Source organism: Manacus vitellinus, unplaced genomic scaffold (genome assembly GCF_001715985.3).
Source record: "Manacus vitellinus isolate BGI_N305 unplaced genomic scaffold, ASM171598v3 scaffold_43_pilon, whole genome shotgun sequence".
Classification (NCBI taxonomy): Eukaryota; Metazoa; Chordata; class Aves; order Passeriformes; family Pipridae; genus Manacus; species Manacus vitellinus.
In genome coordinates this window covers 153,474-173,662 of record NW_021940560.1, presented here as the reverse complement: position 1 = coordinate 173,662, position 20,189 = coordinate 153,474, and the positions used below count along the sequence as shown (strand labels likewise).

The following is a 20,189-nucleotide window of genomic DNA, read 5'->3' as shown; positions in this document are numbered from 1 at the left end:
TTGTTGCCCTTGACATTCCTAGCTGGATTTAAATCAATCAGGACTTCAGCTTTCCCAATCTGATCCCTGACTACTCAATCAATTTTTCTTTATCCTCATAGGCTACCTGTCCTTGCTTCCATTCTCTTCCTTTTGTGTTTGAATTTGTCCAGGAGCTTCCTTCTGCTCCTTTCACAGACAGCAACAGTAGTGATGGCAAAACATCACAGCAATAATAACAGCCTGAGGTTTGACAAGAGTTGACTAAAACATTTAAGTCAAAATGTGAACATTAGTTGGGTGATCAGAATCTGAACCTCTCAGGAAATTGCATTTGCTGCTACACAGAACAGCAAAAGAAAATATGAACATCACACACATTTTCCCAGTACTTAAAACTGCAGTGTCAGACAAGCGATATACACTGCTGAGGTCTGGGAAATCCCCAAAAAGGCACATCTCAACCAGTTACTCCCATGCTGCAGATCACAGCCAAGCTTCCTGAGAATAAGGAAGCACTGAGCCAAAACGAACTGCTCACACAACTCTAAAAAGATGTTTATAATGAACAAAAGCAGTAATACTATTTATATTGAGTTGAGTTAACTTAAATAACAGTCTGCTGGTTTAGATAAGTATTTGACTCTGAACAATTTCGATGCTGAGGCATCTGCAAATAAAATCATATATATTCATACATTTTAAAAACATATAAATTTATATTCACGTGTTTGTATGTATGTGGACATACAAATATGTATATTATGCATACATGCACAGGTATGTATGTAGACATACAGACACAAAGGTACATATAAGGGCAAAATCCCTGTTCTCCTCAGGCAGTGTATGGCAGGCCAGTTTAGTTAAAGACTAAATCATTGCATACTCCCTGTTGTAGCTTCAGGATTTTCAGAGTTTTACTACTATTCTCTTTAAAACCATTAGGGAGATGTAGTGTCAATAACATGTCTGATCTGTAGAAAGAAAATGAACATACTTTCTTCAATTATGAGAAACTGCAGAGTCAGACAAAGCTTGACATCTAGAAAGATGAGGCTGAAAAAGCGACCTTAATCTCACTGTTAAGAGACTTTCAGGAGCTCACTGCAGGAAAGCAAACCTAGGAACGAGATGTTTCAGTATCAATAAACTGGCTGAGGGAGCGAGGAGCACCGGGAGCGTTCGTCACCAGAGAAATGTTCAGCACCACGGCATCACCTCCTCTGGCGATTACCCCCAGCAGCTGCCCACATGAAAAGCGACAGCAATGCCCGATACGGCTTACAGCCCCTTCCCTGTTACTATGGCCCACAGCCCACCCCACACAGCCCACCGCTCTCGGGAGGGCGGCGGGGTCACCCCGAGCTCCAGTGGCGCGTGAACACCACCTCGCCGGCACCCGGCGGGGCACGCCGCCCCGGCGCTGGGACCCCGGCGCGCTCCCGGCGGCGCTGAGGGACCCGGCGGCTCCCGGCCGGCGCTGAGGGACCCCGGCGGCTCCCGGCCGGCGGCTGAGGGCTCCCCAGGCCGGCGCTGAGGGCCCCCGGCGGCTCCGCCGGCCTGAAGGGACCCGCCCGCTCCCGGCTCCCCCGCCACCACCCGCGGGCTCCTGCCTCGCCGCCCGCCACTGCCGGGACGCTGCGCACGCGCGCTCCCCCCGCCCTCCGACGTGGCGCAGCCCGGGCCAGCCCACCCCGCCCGGGGCCGCACCACGGCGCGCCAGCCGCGGGGGAGCCGGCGCTGCGTTAGTCGCTCTGCCCCGCCGCCACAGCGTCGGCCGTGAGGCGGCGCGGGCGCGGTGGCGCAGGTTTCGGCCCTTCCGCGGCTCCCAGGGCCGCACAGCCCCGTCAGCGCTGTGGCTCGCGCGACGCGGGCCCCTGCCGGCACCTGTGAGGAGATGGCGGCGGGCCGGGGCTCCGGCCGCTGCCGAACCTCAGAAAGCCGGGCCCCCGCCGGCTCCGCCCTGCACCGGCACCCGCCGCCCGTCCCGGCGCGAAGGGAGTTGAACAAACAGCTTCCCCAGCACCTGTCAGAAATTCACACCATCGCCGCTGCACATCCAGATACACGCTCAGCAACTCATGCAAAATAAACGGTTTATCACCACACCTACTTTTTTTTCGAGGAAGACACAGTCACTTCCTCGGAGTCACCCTGTGCCCAGGAAGCATTCCCTGCTGTGTAATAATCTCCCTCCCGTGTTCAGTCTGTACCATCTCGCGTTCTGTTTTACGGCACGTTAGTTGACTGCACACCGTGTGATTCACTGGCTGAAACCTGTCTCACCGGCATCACCGTAGTAGCTGTTACTGCCTTCAGCTTCCCAGCTGTTGAGCTGAATTAGGATACGAGCTGGAAAATTCCAAGTATGTATGTAGTGTCGCTGGTAACCTGGCTCTGACATTTCAAAAAACTAACAGATCTAGTAGGGCAGACAAAGCATTGTCCAGTACAGAATCCGAGACTGTTTTTCATCAAAGAATTAGTTTTCGGATTTATCTAAGCAAGCTTACCATCACACATTCACAACACTGATTAATCTTCACACCTCTGGTACATGTCAGCAAACCTTTTTACTGAAGTCTTCAGAAAGGTCATGAAAAGAAAAGGTGTGGAGCAGTCTGGGGGAGTTCATATTAGAATGCAAAACTGCCTGACACCCAGATATGAATTTTTTATTCTACGTAATAATGGATTATTTTAACAAGACTTTAGAAAAGAAAAATATCATCGAACAAGATATTCTGGGGAGGGCAACGGAAACAAACATTTCATTAAAAAAATAGGTACTGACTGTTCTTTCTTAGTAGAGACAAGAACTATAATAGCAAGGGTGCATATAAACCAAGGCTCCAAGGCTCAAACGTGGCAGGCCTAGTTTAAAAGCAAAAAACACCCAACAGTGCTTTATGAGAGAGCTATAAGTACTGGTGTTCCACAATATCCCTTTGTAATTCTTCTGGTTTTCTTCAGTCAGAGCAAGGATTATGACTAATGCCCTCTACAGGCCAAAAAAGGGACAAAACTTCCCATGGACAGTGGTTTTCAGACACATTATCCATGGCGTGGGTTTCCATGACACGCGACTCCCACCGTAAGGGCACTGCCACCCCAGCCCTGGGGACACCCCGAGGCCTCCCTCAGTTAATGACAGACATTTACAGGTGGGACCTGCTCTCTGACTGCTGGCAAAGGCAATCGCTTCTTTGGAACCACCAGGAGAATGAGATGCACTGTAAGAACTGACTAAATGCAAGACTCCCAAGATATTAAAAAACAAAACAAAACACCTATATACACAGGAGCTGAAGTATTAAAATTGCCAAGAAAATCTGGTTTGCAAAACAGTCTTTTATTGTATCCGTGCCACACATACTAGTGAAAAATAACACTCCTAAAAAAGGAAAAGAAAAAGAATGCTACCTTTCCACAACATTTCTTTTAAATAAAACTTCAAGTACTCTTACATTAGTACAAAAAAAAATTCTGATCTATCTGCCCCAACAGGCCACCACAACACACAGTAGATAAAACACAGTGGTTACAAATGTCTTTTTCCGTTATTCTGTGGCAAGGCAAATGGAGGGAAATGTTTCTATGAAAAAATACTGTGTGCGTAGGAAATTGTCACAATTTTCTTCCACATGGGTACAAATGATTATACTTGAATTTGAGGCCGTGGTGGCTTGAAATTATATAACAAAATAGAAAAATGGAAAACTAATATCCCCTACACCCTGTTTCAAAGGCAGGCACTACCAAGATTAAGGAGACTCCACAGTGTTGGTAGAGGATAATTACTGTACAAGCCATAGAGCTATAATTACCTTAAGACTAAAATAAAATGCTACCATCCTCCTAAGGCATAAACAATAATGTCTGCAAACAATATGTACACATCATACATATTTAAAACAAGACTTAATATAAACAATAATGAACAGTATATACATGTCTCAATTTTTCTTCACTGTCTTGAAATACAATTTAACTACTCAAGTGATGCAGCAACATATATATAAATGTACTTGTAACTCTACAGTAAAGTTTAATTTTTAGTGCTTTCACAGCACATCAGTGTAAACAGTTTTACTTGGCTTTGTTTTATATTTTAAAACATTCCTTGTTGTATTTTCAACATTTAAAGCAATTTTCTAATTCTTCCTTTTCACAGAAAACGAAGATTCTGAATGCTGTATAATCATAAATAATTCATAAAATTAAATACATTCACTAAAAAATAAACTACAAAGTAAAAAAATGAAAAATAGATATTTATTGAAAGGGAAAAGAGAACCATTTCCCCAAGTAGAGCTCTGGTGGTTGAATATTCAGTGCGTTTTGATAAATTGCTATTGCACTATAACACCCCTTTCTTTGAAATTCTTTGGGTGTGCTTCCCTGTTCTACCTAAATTAGTTCGTTAAAACACACAAACCAATAACCAAGGGGCCATGGTTGCTGTAGGAGTGAAGCCTTTAAAACTAGTATCACAATTCTGTGATATTTTAAAGGAAAAAACCCAGTCATTAGTTACACATGTGCCTTGCACTTTCATGTAAATACAGTTCACATTGCTGGTCTCTTCAGTCATTATTAGATGGAAAAAAAAAAAGAAAGAAAAAAGAAAAGAAAAGAGTTCTGGTAGCTTCAGCTCACTTTGAAAATCTCTGTCCATTTTTTTTCAAAATATTTCCTCATGTTGTGGCCAGCCCTGCCTATGTCAGAATCGTCTTCATTGAAAGTTTCACAGTTGTCAAAAACAAGCCTGACATCCAGTGAAAATGCTTCAAGATTAGGGTACCTGGAAGAAGAAAAAGGTGAATGATTTCTGGAACATGGAGAATCAAAGGGGAAAAACACTTCAACTACATGAGAAAGAACTTTCTTAACATCAGTGAAAATTCAATGAATGTTTGCTAATAATGCTAATTATACTTTTAATTTTTAAATTCTGATTTAAATATTTACAGGAAAATGAATGTCAGTGCAAGGAAATACTCTCTCATCACTGTATTTGTTATTGTCCTCAAAAGCTTTGTAAGGTAGAATTTCATGCCTGTACTGGAAAACAAACTTGTTTAAAAACTAATTCTCCTTTCCCTTCAACAGCTTTCTAGTTAAAATGCTATGGCTATTTTCCATTTATGTATCTATTCTTGGGCTCAGGGTCCTTTCAAAGTAAGTGATGAGTAGAGCTGCATTTACCTACAAGAGGAACAAATGGCCACAAAAAAAGGCTGCCCAGATAAACATGAACATTGTCTTTGCTATTCTTTTTATTACCCCAAACATACACAGCCCAAAGAATGCTCCAATATTCACACAAATTATTAAAAAAAAAAAGAATAAAAGTTACAAGTCTACCGACACCAAGGAGCACATATAGAGCATTTAAATCTCATATTCATGGGAGAAAAAGCCTGAAGAGGCTCAGTCTTCACAGATGACAAAATGTGCCTTGGTGCTGGGGAGTCCTAGAAGCACAGGGTTATGACAAGGAGGGAAGGGGTCAGAGTAATACACTGTCTTGCTCTTTTTTAGAAGTTGTGCTGTCTAATTCTAGGACTATAAAATGATTAACCACCATTACTGGAGTGTGGCCACAACAGAGCTGCCAAGTCACTCCACATCTACATCATTTACAGGGACTCCACTCTTAAAGCCCACACAGATGGTTCTCTCTGACATGTAATAACACTAAGATGTCTCCATGAAAAAAAAGGTGAGGAGGAAAAGTTTTTCCTGTTGATCGTTTTGGTGCATTTGACCTGGCAGTTTTACTGTTTTTCAGCCAGTTCCACAGGTTCTCCCACCTAACATGGTATTTCACTTGGTTATGGCAAAGATAAAAGCATATAATTAAGAATTTTTATTGTTACTGCAGAAGTAACCACAGAGGTGTCAGAGCAGGCAGATCAATACAGTTTAGCTAATTTTAAAAAAATGTACTGTATTTTAATATTATTTTTAAAATGTAAAGTAAAATTTACAGTAGGTTTACTTACTGTCCACTACTTAGCTTGTCTCTAATGGTGGAAAAGTCCATAGGTTTTTTAATAACTTTCTTATAACCAGGAACAAGTTTCAAGTTTACAGGAAGTAAGAAAGGCCAGGCATCTTCATGAGTTTCCAATTCTGAGAGAATCATGCTGAATAAAATAAGGTTTAAAACCAATATTTTTAAGCTGTTCATACATTTACAGAGGTTTTCCATTGTTCTATAAATTCATCATGCACTGCCAAACTATTCACTTTATAAAAGGAAAGCACTTTATTCTGTGCCCTGTGAAAGGCTCAGAACAATATATATAAAGACAGACATCTTAACTGAGTAATTAAAATAACATTAAGTTCTCTCCAGACAACCTATGTTAAGAAGAAATTTTAATGGTCAGCATTCCAAAAGAAAAATATGGCTCTGCAGCTCTGATCATCAATGTAAACCATTCACAAACCAGCAAAAAAGGTGCTAATACTGACTTTCCAAAACTGTGACAAGGCTAAACTACACTGCTTTTGACTGACCAGCAATGGTATCACAGAAGATGATTCTTGTATCTTCCTCCTCCATAAAGCAAAGCCCTTTGGACACAGTGGATAACCCTCTTGGCTACACTTGGGAAAGCTGTCAGTACCACTGCCACTGGGGTTCATGTGTCCCATTCTTGGAAGAAGCATTATGTGTATATATGTCTATATAAATATGACAAAGAACAATGTTCTTGTTCCCCAGAACAGGGATAAAAAGAATCAGACATTACTTGTTTCAACAAGGCTTACACCCCTGAGTTTAGAATTTGAAACTTTACCTGCATACAGCCAGGTCCTTGGAGTCATCTCTCTTAGGTTTCTTAACAGCAGTGCAATTTTCTTGCTTTAACTGGCTTACAGAAACATTTTCATCCATTTTTCTTTTTTTAGGGTCTGTTTTTCCTTTTTTTAAGGAGGCGCTTGTAGTTGCAGAATCTTCATCCTCTGTTTCTCCTGCTAATTTCCTGCTTCTCTTTTGTTCATTACTTTTTTTCCCTTTGATTTGAAGCTTTTTTATCTTTAGAGTTTGACCACTTGCCTACAATAGAGAGAACTTAAATAAGTAATAACCAAGAAAGTACAGAAACCTCTGTTATCATTGATAGACAGAAACAAAGATCAGAAGCAAAAGCACCAAAACAAATGAAATATTTAATATTAGAGATTATTCACTTTGTGCTCTTCTCTGAAGGTAAATAAGGCTGCAGAAATTCCTGTTACTAGTGATTTAGGTTCTCAACTTGTGACAATATATAAAAGCCCCTGACATTTGGATTAGTAAAACAGTACCTCCTAACAAACAGGGCTGGCACCACTTTGGACGAACACATGTCTATTCCTAAAAGACTGATATAAACACATAAAATTAAAAAAATATATATTTACTGAGGTTTTTTCTCTGATTTTTCTTTTAAAACAGATTCTAAGACGTTGGTCTGTCAACAATGATGAAATTTGCAAGATAAATACTGAATAAATTCTAAAAGTCAGATTAAAAACTACGCTATTGAATCAGCATGAAAATTCTGTACCTACTTACATTAAAACCCCCACAGTTTAGAACAAATAAAACTGTAGCCTTTACTGCCACTAAAATCCAAGTTATATAAAACTGTTAATCTCATCATTTAATGGTAGCCCCACACAAAACACACAGACCATTATTTCTATTGATAAAAGCACCTGTAACTGTTCCATGTATAAACAGGTCACTCAGCTCAGGTCCCTTCCCCCTGCCAGGGAGTGTTACCTTTGCTATGCAGGCAGGGCAGAACCAGTCCCCATCTGGGATGGTGCTGATCTTGGGTCTGTGGCAGTAGGTGTGACAGCCTTTATCACAGCCATCACACAGGAGCAGCAGTTCCTCATTATCTCCCTTTCGACAGATTTGGCAGTACTGTAATTCATGAAAAATGGTTTTAATTCCATTTTTAAACTTTGAAACACAGGAATGGTACCTAAATTACCCTTCTCCTCCAAACACAAAAATTCACTCTCAAAATTCCTTTCATTTTACCCCAGTCAGAATCTACTGATGATTGCATCTGAAAAGGAATATATGCAGTATGTGAGGAACTGATCTAAAGGCTACATTTGGGAACACATTGGAAAAGCAATTCATTAAAAGACAGGTTTCCTACAGCACACAGAAGCATGAGCCCTTTTTGTAATTCATTAATGTCTGTGATAAGTAAAGGTATCTTAGACCTATCAAAACCCTCTGGCCCACACATATGATCTCAGAACTCTTCTCTTCATTTATGCCCACACTGTATATGTAAGTTGCTACTTAATAAAGAAGATTTATATTTTACAATAATATTTCCAAATAATTATCAGTAACGATCTTATCCAAAGGCTGCTGTGAACGAATTCAGTAAGGCAAAACAAATGATCCCATCACTTCCTAAAATTCACACTAACTTAAGAATATCTACAGGATTGTCAATTTTTTTACTTACACTGTGTGATTTTGCTACTCCCCTATACCTAGAAATTTGTTTCAGGAACTTGAAAGAACTCCAAATGTTTTCACCAAATACTTATGTTTACTGTGTAATTAAATGCAGAGAATATTTCAATCAAATTGAGAATGATACTTTTCTTTCTGGATAATAAATTACTGCATCTTGAAACGTTCAAATGCCTTTTCAGGTGCTCCTACCAAATTCATAAGCTTTTTGCACTGAAGATACAACTCTAAACTTATAGTTATATAAACTAAAGGATACAGCCTTACATTACAGTTTTTATTTCAATCATCCTTTAATTGTCCAGGTGTAATTAGAATCTGTATAGGACTGGCAGAAATTACAAAAATAGGAAGGAGATCACAAATGTGAGCTTTTGGCACTCACTGTACAGCACTGGCCACACTTGACCACATATTTCTGTAGTAACAGTTTTGTTTTCAGAACTTTGAGGTTCAGTGGACCATGCAAATTTTGACACAGGCCCTCTCTCTGCATGCTTTTTCTGTACATGTAGTTATCACAGACTGACATGCTAAGTGTACAAGGAAACAGGTACTTTGGCCTGCCTGCTCACACACCAATTGTGTGGCCAATTTGTATGTTCCATGGTGAGAACTGTGCGTGCAAAGGAGCCACACGCTGGGAGCATCTCAGCTTTCTGAAAAATGAAGTCCTTAACTGGGGTATGTGATGTTGAACCTCCATAAAGTTTGTGTCATGGATTAGATCAGAAACACTCCATCAGACAGAGTACCTTCCATCAGATGGAGCCAGAAATGACTCTCTTTTACGCAGATGTCATCATCAGAGAATAATTACCATCTTAAAGTAATCAGTTACAAGGGCTTTTTACCTTAGCAAGTTCAGGATGCTGAATTTGGCAAGCAAGGGACAATCTTTTCCATTAGGCTTATTCATCTATGCCCAGTGTACGGTTTAACTGTGTGAGGTTTCACGTGAAATAATAACAAATGCATTACTCCCCATGGCAACTAAAAGTGTCTAAAATGGGAAAATAGGATAACAGTGAAAGCAGTTTAGATACTTACAACTTTCATGATAGATTTTTCCCATGCTATTGATTTCTGTAACTGCTGAATGCACAGAGCTACCTGTGCAGCACTGCGTGCCTCTGACAATGCCCTTCTCCACACTCTCAGCCCTGGAGCAATATCCTCTTCAGTTCTGCATTGAGATACAGAGAAATTAAGTAGGTCACATGCGTGTTTGCTTATTTGAAACGTGGAACAATCATTATCACACTGAAAGCCAAGCAATGACAAAACGTACACAGCCAATAAGTATAAGGTTTAAGCAACTAAATTTCATGTAGTGCACAGACTGTGGCTACGTGCCTCAAAGCTTAGTCACAATCAGTTAAATATAAGATAACTTTGCAAGATTATCAACAAACGTAACAAAAAAAATCTTTACAAAGCACCATGCAGAATAACATGATCCATATGGATCACAGACATACAAGAAAGTACATAGATAACAGGCAATAAGAAAATAGGCTCCAATTAGCAAAGAAGCACAATAATTTTTCAAGTTAATCTCAATGACCTACCCGTCACCATCACCACTAATGGATGGTGCAGGAGCAGGGACAGTAACTGTGCCCACATTATCCAGTTTGATCTGAATGGTGGTACTTAAGGGGCTCTTCAGATACCTTCTCTCTATGTTCCGCTCCAAGTCAGCCAGCCTGGTTACAGCTATATCTAGAGGGTTGTCACTCCTCCGCTCTACAGAGCTGGCACTGCCTTCTCCGCCTCCAGCACAATCCCCATCGTGCTTCTTGTGCAATCTAGTAATTGACTTATGGTCACGATATACCAAGTCGTCTCTCTCTGATGCAGGTTCAGGACACAGCCAACCCTATGTCAATAGAAAGGTTTGTGCATTTATTGGGTGCCGTTAACTCAGTGTGTAAACAGAGGAACTGTCCTATGGAATCAAACTAAGTAACTGAAGCGCTGTTTCCAGTAGATCTTGGTTACTTGTATCCATCTGTAGAGACAGTTTCCAAAATATCCAGAGAACTAAAATAATTAATCAAAAAAATACAAGCATTACCAGACTTTCTGAAGGGACCTTTATTTACACAACATTCTTACCCCCTTGTGAAGTATCCTGTTCTATTGGTGGAAACACCAGATCAGGTCTACCTGTCCAGCAGGCTCATGAAACAATGTATACACTGGTCACACAGAAATAACATCCACCTCACACCCAAACTAGATTCCAAACACTGCATCTGTACTATAACCAAACGTATGCAACTTGATAACCTTACCCCCACCTTGGAAAAATTCCAAATTCCAGAGAATTCTTAACTCTGTCACACTCACAACACTCACATGTTCTCCATGACTCTGCAACACTCGAGCAGAGTATTATGATGTACTTGTAGGCTTTTCTGAAAGTATGAACAGCAACAGTCACACAGACCAGGCAAAACTGTGACAAACCCCCTGAGAGTTAAGCAGTGTGTGCAATACAATCTGTGCATTTACAGGAGGTTAACAAAACATGCAGAGAACTGCACTGCGGGACAACACTCCAGGAAACGCCATTCTGAGCACCTTCAGTTGAAGACTGAACGGCAGTAAAATGTTTCAAACACAAATTTCCATGATACTGCTGCAGCGTATTTGTTTTATTTGCAGGCAATTAGGATGGAGTAAGAAGGCACTTACCACCAGCAAAAGGACTGTTACCTGCTTTAAATTCTTACCACTTATTTTAAAGAGACATTTTACTAAAAGTTGGTTTTACCTTAACTTGTAAACTAGCTGATGCAACTCTCCTCTCTAGGTCTTCCACCTGCTGAAGAATAGTAAGATCCATCTCCATTGCTTGTTCTTCTACTGACCAGTTTTCCACAACATCCCGAGTTACCTGGTTATCTTCATTTTCATTGGTATCAATAATTGCAACTGTATTTGAGAATCACATTTTTATTATTTTAATTAGCATTATAACTTCTCTGGTAAATCCAAGCTGATTTACCCGTCACTCAAGTCAAATTGTGTTTGTTGAAGAACTGTTGTAGAAGTGTACTATTCTTAAAATACCTAGTCTGGACAATAAATTCTGTACACTTTCAAACTTGCAATTTAAAGGCTAGAAGGGAAGGAAAGGCAAGGCTGAGCTAGAGTGTTACCGAGATGGAAAGAGCTCACTAGAGCAATTTATATGCAATGGTATTTCTCCAATCCAAGGCTGGTGAAAATGCAACTACAGACAAGGAGACCTTTACCTTTTTTCTCAGCCACTCTGTTCTAAACACATCTCAGAGAGCTCTAAGCAGTTGTCTGATGCCCCAATACCATCTGTAATATAAATATCAGCTACATACCATCCTTGTTTTTGATGCAGGCCAGAGTGATATAATCCATGTGTTTCTGTATTTGCTTTTGTAAGGCCTTTTCTCTTATTCCCCTGAGATGCAGCACTTTAAGCAAAGATTTTAGGTCCTCTGGATCAGTAATCCTCCACCACCCATACTGCATTTCTAAATCAAGATAAGCATACAAACACTTTGCAGGCATTTTTTTATGTGATCACACACAATCAGATTAGAAAATCAATAGGAAAATTATTAAAAAGAAAATAAATTTTAACATCATAGTGGCATTGTAGAAATTATCCTTCACATAGTTCCATCTTATTTTTGTATTAGACTTACCTTCAGGTATAGGTTTCGGGTTAGGATAATCTACTGGCTTGGCTACTTCAGCTGCTGTAGAAGGGGTAGAAGCAATTTTTTCAGTTTGTACTGCTGGTGATTCACTTTTACTTGCAGGAACACTAGATGCCAAGAACGAGTTACCATTCACTTCTGATAATCCCAACCCTGATCCAAGAGCAGGTAAAGGAGATGGAAATGGGACATTTGAAGTAAGAACGCCTGTAGGCCATCCACAAAACTGAAGACCCATTATAGGTAGTCCAGTCTTCATCTGCTACAGAGCACAAATACCATTATTATCGCCAAGAAACTTGAATTATGATGCTATTTGTCAAACAATAATCAAAATATAAAGGAGGTCTTTACTCAGTACTTCGATTGGTTCCAGAAAAACTAACGTAACACTGGCGTGTAAATGCTTTCTATTAGGGCCCTGTTAATGCTAACAAAATAACAGCTTATAAAGGTAGGGTGTGGTGTGTCACACTTCTAAAAACTAATTTTTATTTACTTGCTTTCCATTTAATATCAGTGGCCAACAACCTAAAAGACAAATCAAATCACCTAAATACATGTACAAAATGTCATACATTGACTAACCTAATTTTACACATCTTAATCTAGTATTATACAACTTCTGTAGTTAGTTACCAACATTTAGAAACAGAAAAAAAATAAATGAAGACATAATGATTGCACATCTGTGAAATTATTTGTCTAAACAGAAATCCTGCCCAAATAAGCACTGCAAATTCAAACTATTCCAAAGTGAGTTTGTTTACCTGCAGTGGCGACAGTGCAAAAGGACTTAATCCCATGGGACTCTGTGCAGAGGTGGAGCCCAGGAGAGGCGATGGCACAGGGGATGGGGACTTGGATGGTGGATGTGACTGAGGGGTCAGGGGGGCTGCAGGGGCTGCCGTGTCCACCTGGGTCACCGAGGTGTCGTCGCAGGGCACCCGCGGTAACAGGCTGAACCACTGCCTGCTCTTCTCAGTCAGAGTCTTCAGCAACTGATCGCTGGGAATCAGTGCAGAACTGTAAAACTTCCCTGTCCCACTTGCATTAGGACTGAAAAGATTAGTAGAGTCAGACTTCTCCATGGAGCTCTGTGACACACTGGGCTGCAGACTGCAGAGAGAGGGTTTGGAATTGCTCGGGTAAGACAATGTGCAGCCATTTGCTGCACTGCCATTAGGTTTTGGGGACATAACGTCAGATTCAGGTGGCATTTTTGCTACTTCTAACAGTTTGCTTAATTTTGAAAATGACCCAGGTTTTTGTAAAAACAAATTAGTGCTGTCCTTTTCTTTCAGATCTTCCTTTTGCTCACAGTGAGTTGCAGCTAAACAATGTAATTTTTCTTCTGTTTCAAATTCTTCTTTGATATGCATACTTTCTTCCTTTTTTAACTTCTCTTTTTCTTTAGCAATTTCTTCTAGACCTAAAATTGTACAAGAAACAGATTAAATATAATAGATAACTAATTAAATAATTTCAATCATCACAGTTAAATAAATTACTTCACTTTTGGCTCAACACATGCTAGATCCCAATGTCTTCGTTGTTGTTGCTGTTGTTAATGAAATCACTTCTCACTTCACAGAGGGAAACAAGTTTCCAGGCATACAGATTTAAACCCTGCTAAACACCTGGAGGAGAAATAACCCCACTGTAGATAACGTACTACAGGATTCACCCATCTGAAGCAGTTTACCAGGGCCAAGTCTTTGAAAAGAACCATTTTTTGCTAGCTTTCTTCCTGCAAGACTCTGTGTGCTTTATCAAAAAGCTCCTCTATTATCAAGAGGGTATAGTGTCTGCAGCCTTAAGCTTATTTTTGCAAGAAAGATAATTCATTAAACTCACAGCCAACTATGAAGTGGAGAACCAAAATTCCTGTTGTGAAATCAAATATTCCCCAAATACTGAAACACAATATTAAATATTTTACCTCTTTCAATAAAAATCATTAACAATTCTGACTGTAAAATAACGTCAGCATTCTGGAAAGTTTAATACTCTTTTGAGAGCCACCCAACATGACTACTGGAACTCTCCACACAGCTAAGCAGACAATGTAACATCTAAGCAACTTAAAGTACGACAAGCAGAAGCTGATTGCAAAACTAGGTTTCCTCAAACATAGGAGGTACAAAAGATCTGAAGATCTACCTTTCATGAAAAGAAAAACATTTTTCTTTGCACTCCTAGTCTTTCTTAACCATTTCTCTTCTACTCTTATACTGACTGCCAACTTGGACAAAGTCTTAAAAAGTCCAAAATGTGATGGAAAACTGTCAGCAAAAATCCAACATTCCAATTTATTAATTTATGTTCATCAGATACTGCAGTCGCAAATACACAAAGGTCCTGCTTCTGGTTTGTGACCAGCACATCCACATTTCACTGCGAGAAAATGATTTTCCCATTTTTGCAGACACCTATTATATCTTCAAGCACAAAAGTGTCTGTGTACTTGCAGAAAATCTAACAACTGAAGATGAAAGCAATTTTCTGCATTCTACAGTCATCCTAGTTTTCACACGTAGAGTTCACTGCCATAGGGGAACATGAAATAGTTCAGAAAGAGTCAAAAAACACCACAAGCAGGTAAATATGAAAAAGCAAAATATGTAGAAGTACAAAAACTGAAAACTTCCAAAATAACAATCCTTATTTTGAAAGGTATTAACTGATCTTTCATCACCAGAAAGAGACATCAGAGACAACCACATGAGTGGAGAGGTCTATTGACAGCAGCCTGTTGAGCATCTGGTTGAGGGTGAAGACAGAACCAGCGCCTCTGAGACGGGCAGCATGTCTTGGTCTGGTGTACCTTTGTGTGCCATCGCTCCTTTATGGCTCTTACCTTCACCACTTTCCATGCCTTCCACAAAAATTCCCCCACACTGGGGCAGGATCCAGTACCGGCGCCTGTAACGGTCCTGACCGAACATCATCGAACGCAAACAGTGCGAAGCTTCAAATAACTTCTTTCTGTACTGGCTTTGTTGCTGTTTTAAAAAAAAGAAAGCATTATAATTCAGTGGGGGTGGGGAACCTCATTGTAACAGACAACATCTCCTGGCTACCAGACTGAACAGAAGTTCAAGGGTCACACGAGGAGGCTCTCTCAGAGATTCGGAGCAGGGGGGTGTCTCTGTGTTACCTGATACTCCACTCACAACTGCTGCCTTTATGACTTTATTTGCAGAGCTCCCTTTAAAAAATCAATTAAATCACTTCCTCGTTCAGCCTAGAAACACACTGTGATGATAGATCTTGTCTTTTTATCTCTGACTCTCAAAAAGCAGTGGAACAAAGATTTCGTTGCACAAGAACAGCTGAGATCCTATCAAATATACAGCATCAGCAAATGGTGAACAGAGCCCTGAAGATACCTGATAGTGCAGCTCCTGATGGGAAACCAATGGGATATTTTAACTGTTTATGAAAGAATGAGAACAACAAGGCACAAAAATAAACTCTTCAAACATAACACAGTTCTCTGAGGGGGGCCAACAAGAACTTCAGTTTATTTATTCAATTCTTGCTCTACTAAATTGGCACTGCTGGAAGTCAGGTGGAATTCTGGACAACTAATCTATTGTGATTTGGAACATGAGAGAAACCAAAACACAAAGTCTTAAATGACAAATTTTCTAATACAAAGAATAAAAACGTGTGCCATGAGTACCCTATCTACAGCACTGTACTGTTCTCATTTACACTTCTCTTCCTGTTCCATTGCTGCTTCTTTCAAAATGTCAAGCCCAGACATCTCTGTCTCGGGCTTGAAGCTCCAGAAATCAGTCATGGAAAGGAAGGCATGAGAACCACAATCCATTGTACAATAGAAGCACTGCTTCTCGTACACAAAATTTGTCGTTGCAAGGATCAACAGACGGAAGTAAATCAATTAGGTCTGGATAAAAATAACATTACTTTTTATTTTCAGAAATGCAAATATATTAACAACTATTATTATTAACTGTCTTTTGAGTGACATCCACTTCCTGCCACCAGACTAAACTTGCAATTCTGGTGTCTGAACAGTAGCATCGTTCATATTTTCACAAAACAAAAGCTGATCCTTTCAATTTGTATTAATTTGGAGCATTGAAAATGATGGTAAGCATTTTAACTCATGACATCCAGTGATCAAATTTCTAGTATAACAAAAACAAATGATCTCTCACCTTTGTCAGTTTTTCAATCTGCTTCTCTAGTTCTTCAACACTTGCTGTCTGGTCCCCATCATCCTATAATCACCAAATATACTGTCACGCCAAATTTATTTCATAATACAAGCATACTACTATGTCTTACCATTATTACAGTAAAAAGATGTAACAGAAAATGAGAGGCAAATACTAAGGAAAAAATAAAGTTCAAATTGTGTGCTTGTTCAATGTATTTGACTAGTATTTTCCTAACTGAAAAAAGGATACACCTTTAATCTTTTCCAAACATCCTAGATGCGTAGGAAGGAGAAGGCTCATGACCAAATGTTTGCTGAAAACATTCTTTTACTGGAAGAAATAATGCAGTTTGTGCATGAACACTCAACACTATAAAATTTAATCTTAGTTTCTATGAAGCTTTTTTGATAAATTAACTTTAAGAGGTTTTCATGCATAAAATAATGGATCTCTTAAAGTCTTATTAAGAAGTGTTTAGTAAGTCCACATTTGCATTTTATTTCAATGTCTACATGAAACTGTAGAGTCACTTTAAATTACAACTGCTATAAAAGTTACAGTACCAACCCTGCTGATTTTTGAAGAGGAATGCACCCATGATTAAGTCTATAGTTGCCTTCTTCTTGACAGTTTAAAAATGGGAGTCTTTTCCATAAAGAGAGTTTCAATTTAGTTCAAGAAAGTCTTTCTTGATAACAGTAAGTTTCCAAAAGAATACAACCAAAATCATCCACACCCTAAGATACAGGACTTGTATTTCTTGGTTCTGTAAAAGTGTACCAGAATGAAGCCTCCTGAAATACCACAGAGAGCACAAATGCAATGAAACTTCTGCTAGATCAGAAAATTAATTTCTCTACAGAGTTACAGGAATTTTGCCTATGAATAGCCCAGTGCACCAAAACAGGAGATTGTACAAGAGGGAAAAGGATTAAGGGAGGGATTTGAGATCAGAAATCTAAATAAGACTTACTTTTAATTCTGAATTATTTGTAAGAACCTTATGCTATTCCTCTAAGGTATTCTCCTTAATTCACACACATTCCAGTACTTGAAATAAATCGAGAACAACAGCATAAAGGGCTGTTCCTACTCTCGAAATTAGCTGGGTTTCTAATAAAGGGCATTTGCAAAGATCTGAGTTAATATGTTGGATTCATGCATTGTTCAAGCAGTCTTAAAAAATTTACTTTGAACCTTGCACAAACGGATCGTTTTCAGGTAAACGGTGCAACACCCTGTGCACTAAAATACAGTATTTGGTATTGTTTGTGTCTTGTATCAGGTTCCATACAGGGGAAGCCTGGGCATTTCTATTAAAAATCAGCTCAACAAGCTAAAACCATTTCAGTGATCCTTCCTGTATTGCATCTGATACTGACCAGCAAAATTTATCATCCTGTGATCAAACACAGCCAAGCAGTGACTACCCTGGATTTGCAAAAAAAATACACAGCAAGGTCAGAGTCAGGCTTTATAATAGAGAATGTTAAATGTAACTTGACACTTCTATTTATTAGTTAACAAAATAATTGAAACTAATAAAAATTTAAAAACATTAGAGGTAAGTTATTCTTCCCTCCTTTTTACTGCAACATTTTGGGGAAGCAGTGCCATATTACAGAGAAACAGAAGGAAAACAAGTTTTAACTTATTAGTAAATTTGGTTTCACTTGAAATCCCCCACCTCATCCTCACAAACATCTGCCTTCTTTCCTTTTTTCTCCTCCTTGTCCTCTTCATCCTCATCCTCCTCATCTGCCTGGTCCTCGCTGTCCTCCTCGTCGTCGTCGTCATCGTCGCTGTCGCCCTTCCGGCGGCGCTTGCGGCCGGGCTGGGGGGGCTCCAGGGAATGCGGCTCCTCGCCCCCCTCGCCGCCCCCCGCGGCCTCGCGCTTCCCCGTCTTCTTGGCGTGGATGATCCTGAGCCTGGGAACACACAAGGGGGGAAACTATGGACTGTGTCTGGAGCATAAACATCCCTCTCTTCCTCTGCGACTGAGAGAAAATCAGACAGTTTAGACTTAAATTAGAGCTTCTGTTCTAATATGAGATTATTTTTGCTCAGTATTTATTGTCATTAGTCAACAAGAAAAACTGAGGTTATAAAACCCCTTAAGACTCTTAATTCCGTTCTGAATGGACTTTGTTTCTCCCAGGTGAATTTTACTGCATAACTCTTTAGAAGAAATGAAACACGGGAGGGATTTTGAGAAGTCAGAAAAGACGATTAGAAGAAAGAACAATTTCAACTTATCTTTTATTTACTGCATCTAAGGATATGATGATAAAATACCTGTGTCTGAGGGAGGAGGGAAAGGCAAAAATCCTCAGTTGGAAGTGTGAAATTATATTTGCACGGAAACAGCAAAGCTTAATTTTTTTTCTTTTTATTTCCTCCCCCCACAATTTTAATAAATTTTTTATATTATTTTAGTCCTTTGGTTGATGTTTTTATTCTAGGATACATACTTTTTTTCCCCTGGAAATCTTAGCTCCCTCAACTATCAGCAGATTACTCAAACTGTCATTTTTCCTTTTATGAAAGAAAAGGGAAACTTACATACCAGTAATTATGGTTGTAGTAGACCTTCTTCTTCTACAAAACCCCTATAAGACAAGATTCCACACAGCAAAAATTACAGTTCCACCTCTCAGGGAGCTAGCAGGCAAACATGCTGAACCACAGGAGGTATAAATAGCCAGGCCAAACCAGTCACTTATAACGCAGACCAAAAATGCAACTGATTTAGAAGAGATTCATAAACATGTAGGAAAGACAAAGATTTTGTAAGAGATGACTGGAAGAAGGTAGGATGGGAAAAGTAGGATGGTAACGACAAACACAATTACCAGGACGTAATTTTTCCTTGTCGTACTCCTCTCTCTTCCCATCCTACAGAACAATATTCCATACAGCAAGTGGCTACAGGTCCGATGAGTGCAGCCCAAGCACTGGCTCCGGGACACTCTGACAAAGGGATCAGCCCTGGAAAATGCTGCTGGACAGAGCCAGGACCCAACAGCACAGCCTGAGACGAAGGTGCCGCTGTTCGACTGGGAGCGGCGCTTTTTAGAAAAAAGACTGTTAGGCAAGAAATCATCAAGGGGAAGTGAAAACTGCTGAGCTTTGTTTTTTTGGTGTGGTTTTGTTGTTGGTTTGGGTTTTATGCAGTGGTTAATCCACTGGAGAATTTAGAAAGTTTTATGCTTTTATTTTTCCAAAACAAATGGATATTTACCTATTTCAGCAATTCAAAATACTTTTTGATAAAAAAAATTTCTCAAGCCTCTCAATGAACTTGGAAGCAAGTAACATTTTCAGGTTTTGTGCAAAAAGCCTTAGTGCCATTGAGTATCAATACTACCCACGCTCTGAATTACATATTTTTAAAAAAAAATTCCCTTTTATAAGGATAACTTCAAGCCATCAAATCCTCTTCACGTGGACTAGAAATTCCTGCCTATACACAGGAATTAACTATCACAGTCACTAGTCAATGAGTGGATTGACTGCTGCGTGACTGCATGATTTCAGAGACAATTTAGACTAAGATAATCTTGAAGACAATTCAGTAATAAAGCTGGCAAGTGGAAGTTCAATGACCAGCAAACACCTTTTTCATATACCTAAAAGAAATGAGAAGAAGCAAAAAAGGCTACTTTTGCTGACAGCAAAAATGGAGATGTAATGCTGTCGAGCACTAAAGGAAGCTTTGCACAACACTGCAAATTACCAAGGATGAAAACAAACCAAAGATGTTCCCTTTTGACAGCACCACAAGTGCACGAAGGCAGC

At 39.7% G+C, this 20,189-nt stretch overlaps 1 protein-coding gene across 9 annotated transcripts in view; it reads right to left on the bottom strand.

Annotated features, from left to right (window-relative positions):
• Window positions 1–3,313: 3,313 nt before the first annotated feature.
• Window positions 3,314–20,189, bottom strand: part of BAZ2B (bromodomain adjacent to zinc finger domain 2B) — an 86,129-nt gene continuing 69,253 nt past the window's right edge. For 4 of the 9 annotated variants that reach the window (XM_018078861.1, XM_018078863.1, XM_018078864.1 and 1 more), the window contains 13 exons: window positions 18,079–18,319; window positions 16,389–16,451; window positions 15,059–15,203; window positions 12,969–13,630; window positions 12,184–12,460; window positions 11,854–12,009; window positions 11,271–11,431; window positions 10,060–10,370; window positions 9,539–9,674; window positions 7,766–7,912; window positions 6,795–7,054; window positions 5,991–6,134; window positions 3,314–4,786 (listed from right to left, as the gene is read on the bottom strand). In XM_018078861.1, the coding sequence (XP_017934350.1) occupies window positions 4,633–4,786; window positions 5,991–6,134; window positions 6,795–7,054; window positions 7,766–7,912; window positions 9,539–9,674; window positions 10,060–10,370; window positions 11,271–11,431; window positions 11,854–12,009; window positions 12,184–12,460; window positions 12,969–13,630; window positions 15,059–15,203; window positions 16,389–16,451; window positions 18,079–18,319 (2,857 nt within the window). In that variant the 3' untranslated portion in view covers window positions 3,314–4,632. The remainder of the gene's footprint in view (window positions 4,787–5,990; window positions 6,135–6,794; window positions 7,055–7,765; window positions 7,913–9,538; window positions 9,675–10,059; window positions 10,371–11,270; window positions 11,432–11,853; window positions 12,010–12,183; window positions 12,461–12,968; window positions 13,631–15,058; window positions 15,204–16,388; window positions 16,452–18,078; window positions 18,320–20,189) is intronic. The other 5 variants (XM_018078866.1, XM_018078867.1, XM_018078868.1 and 2 more) reach the window with 3 other exon arrangements.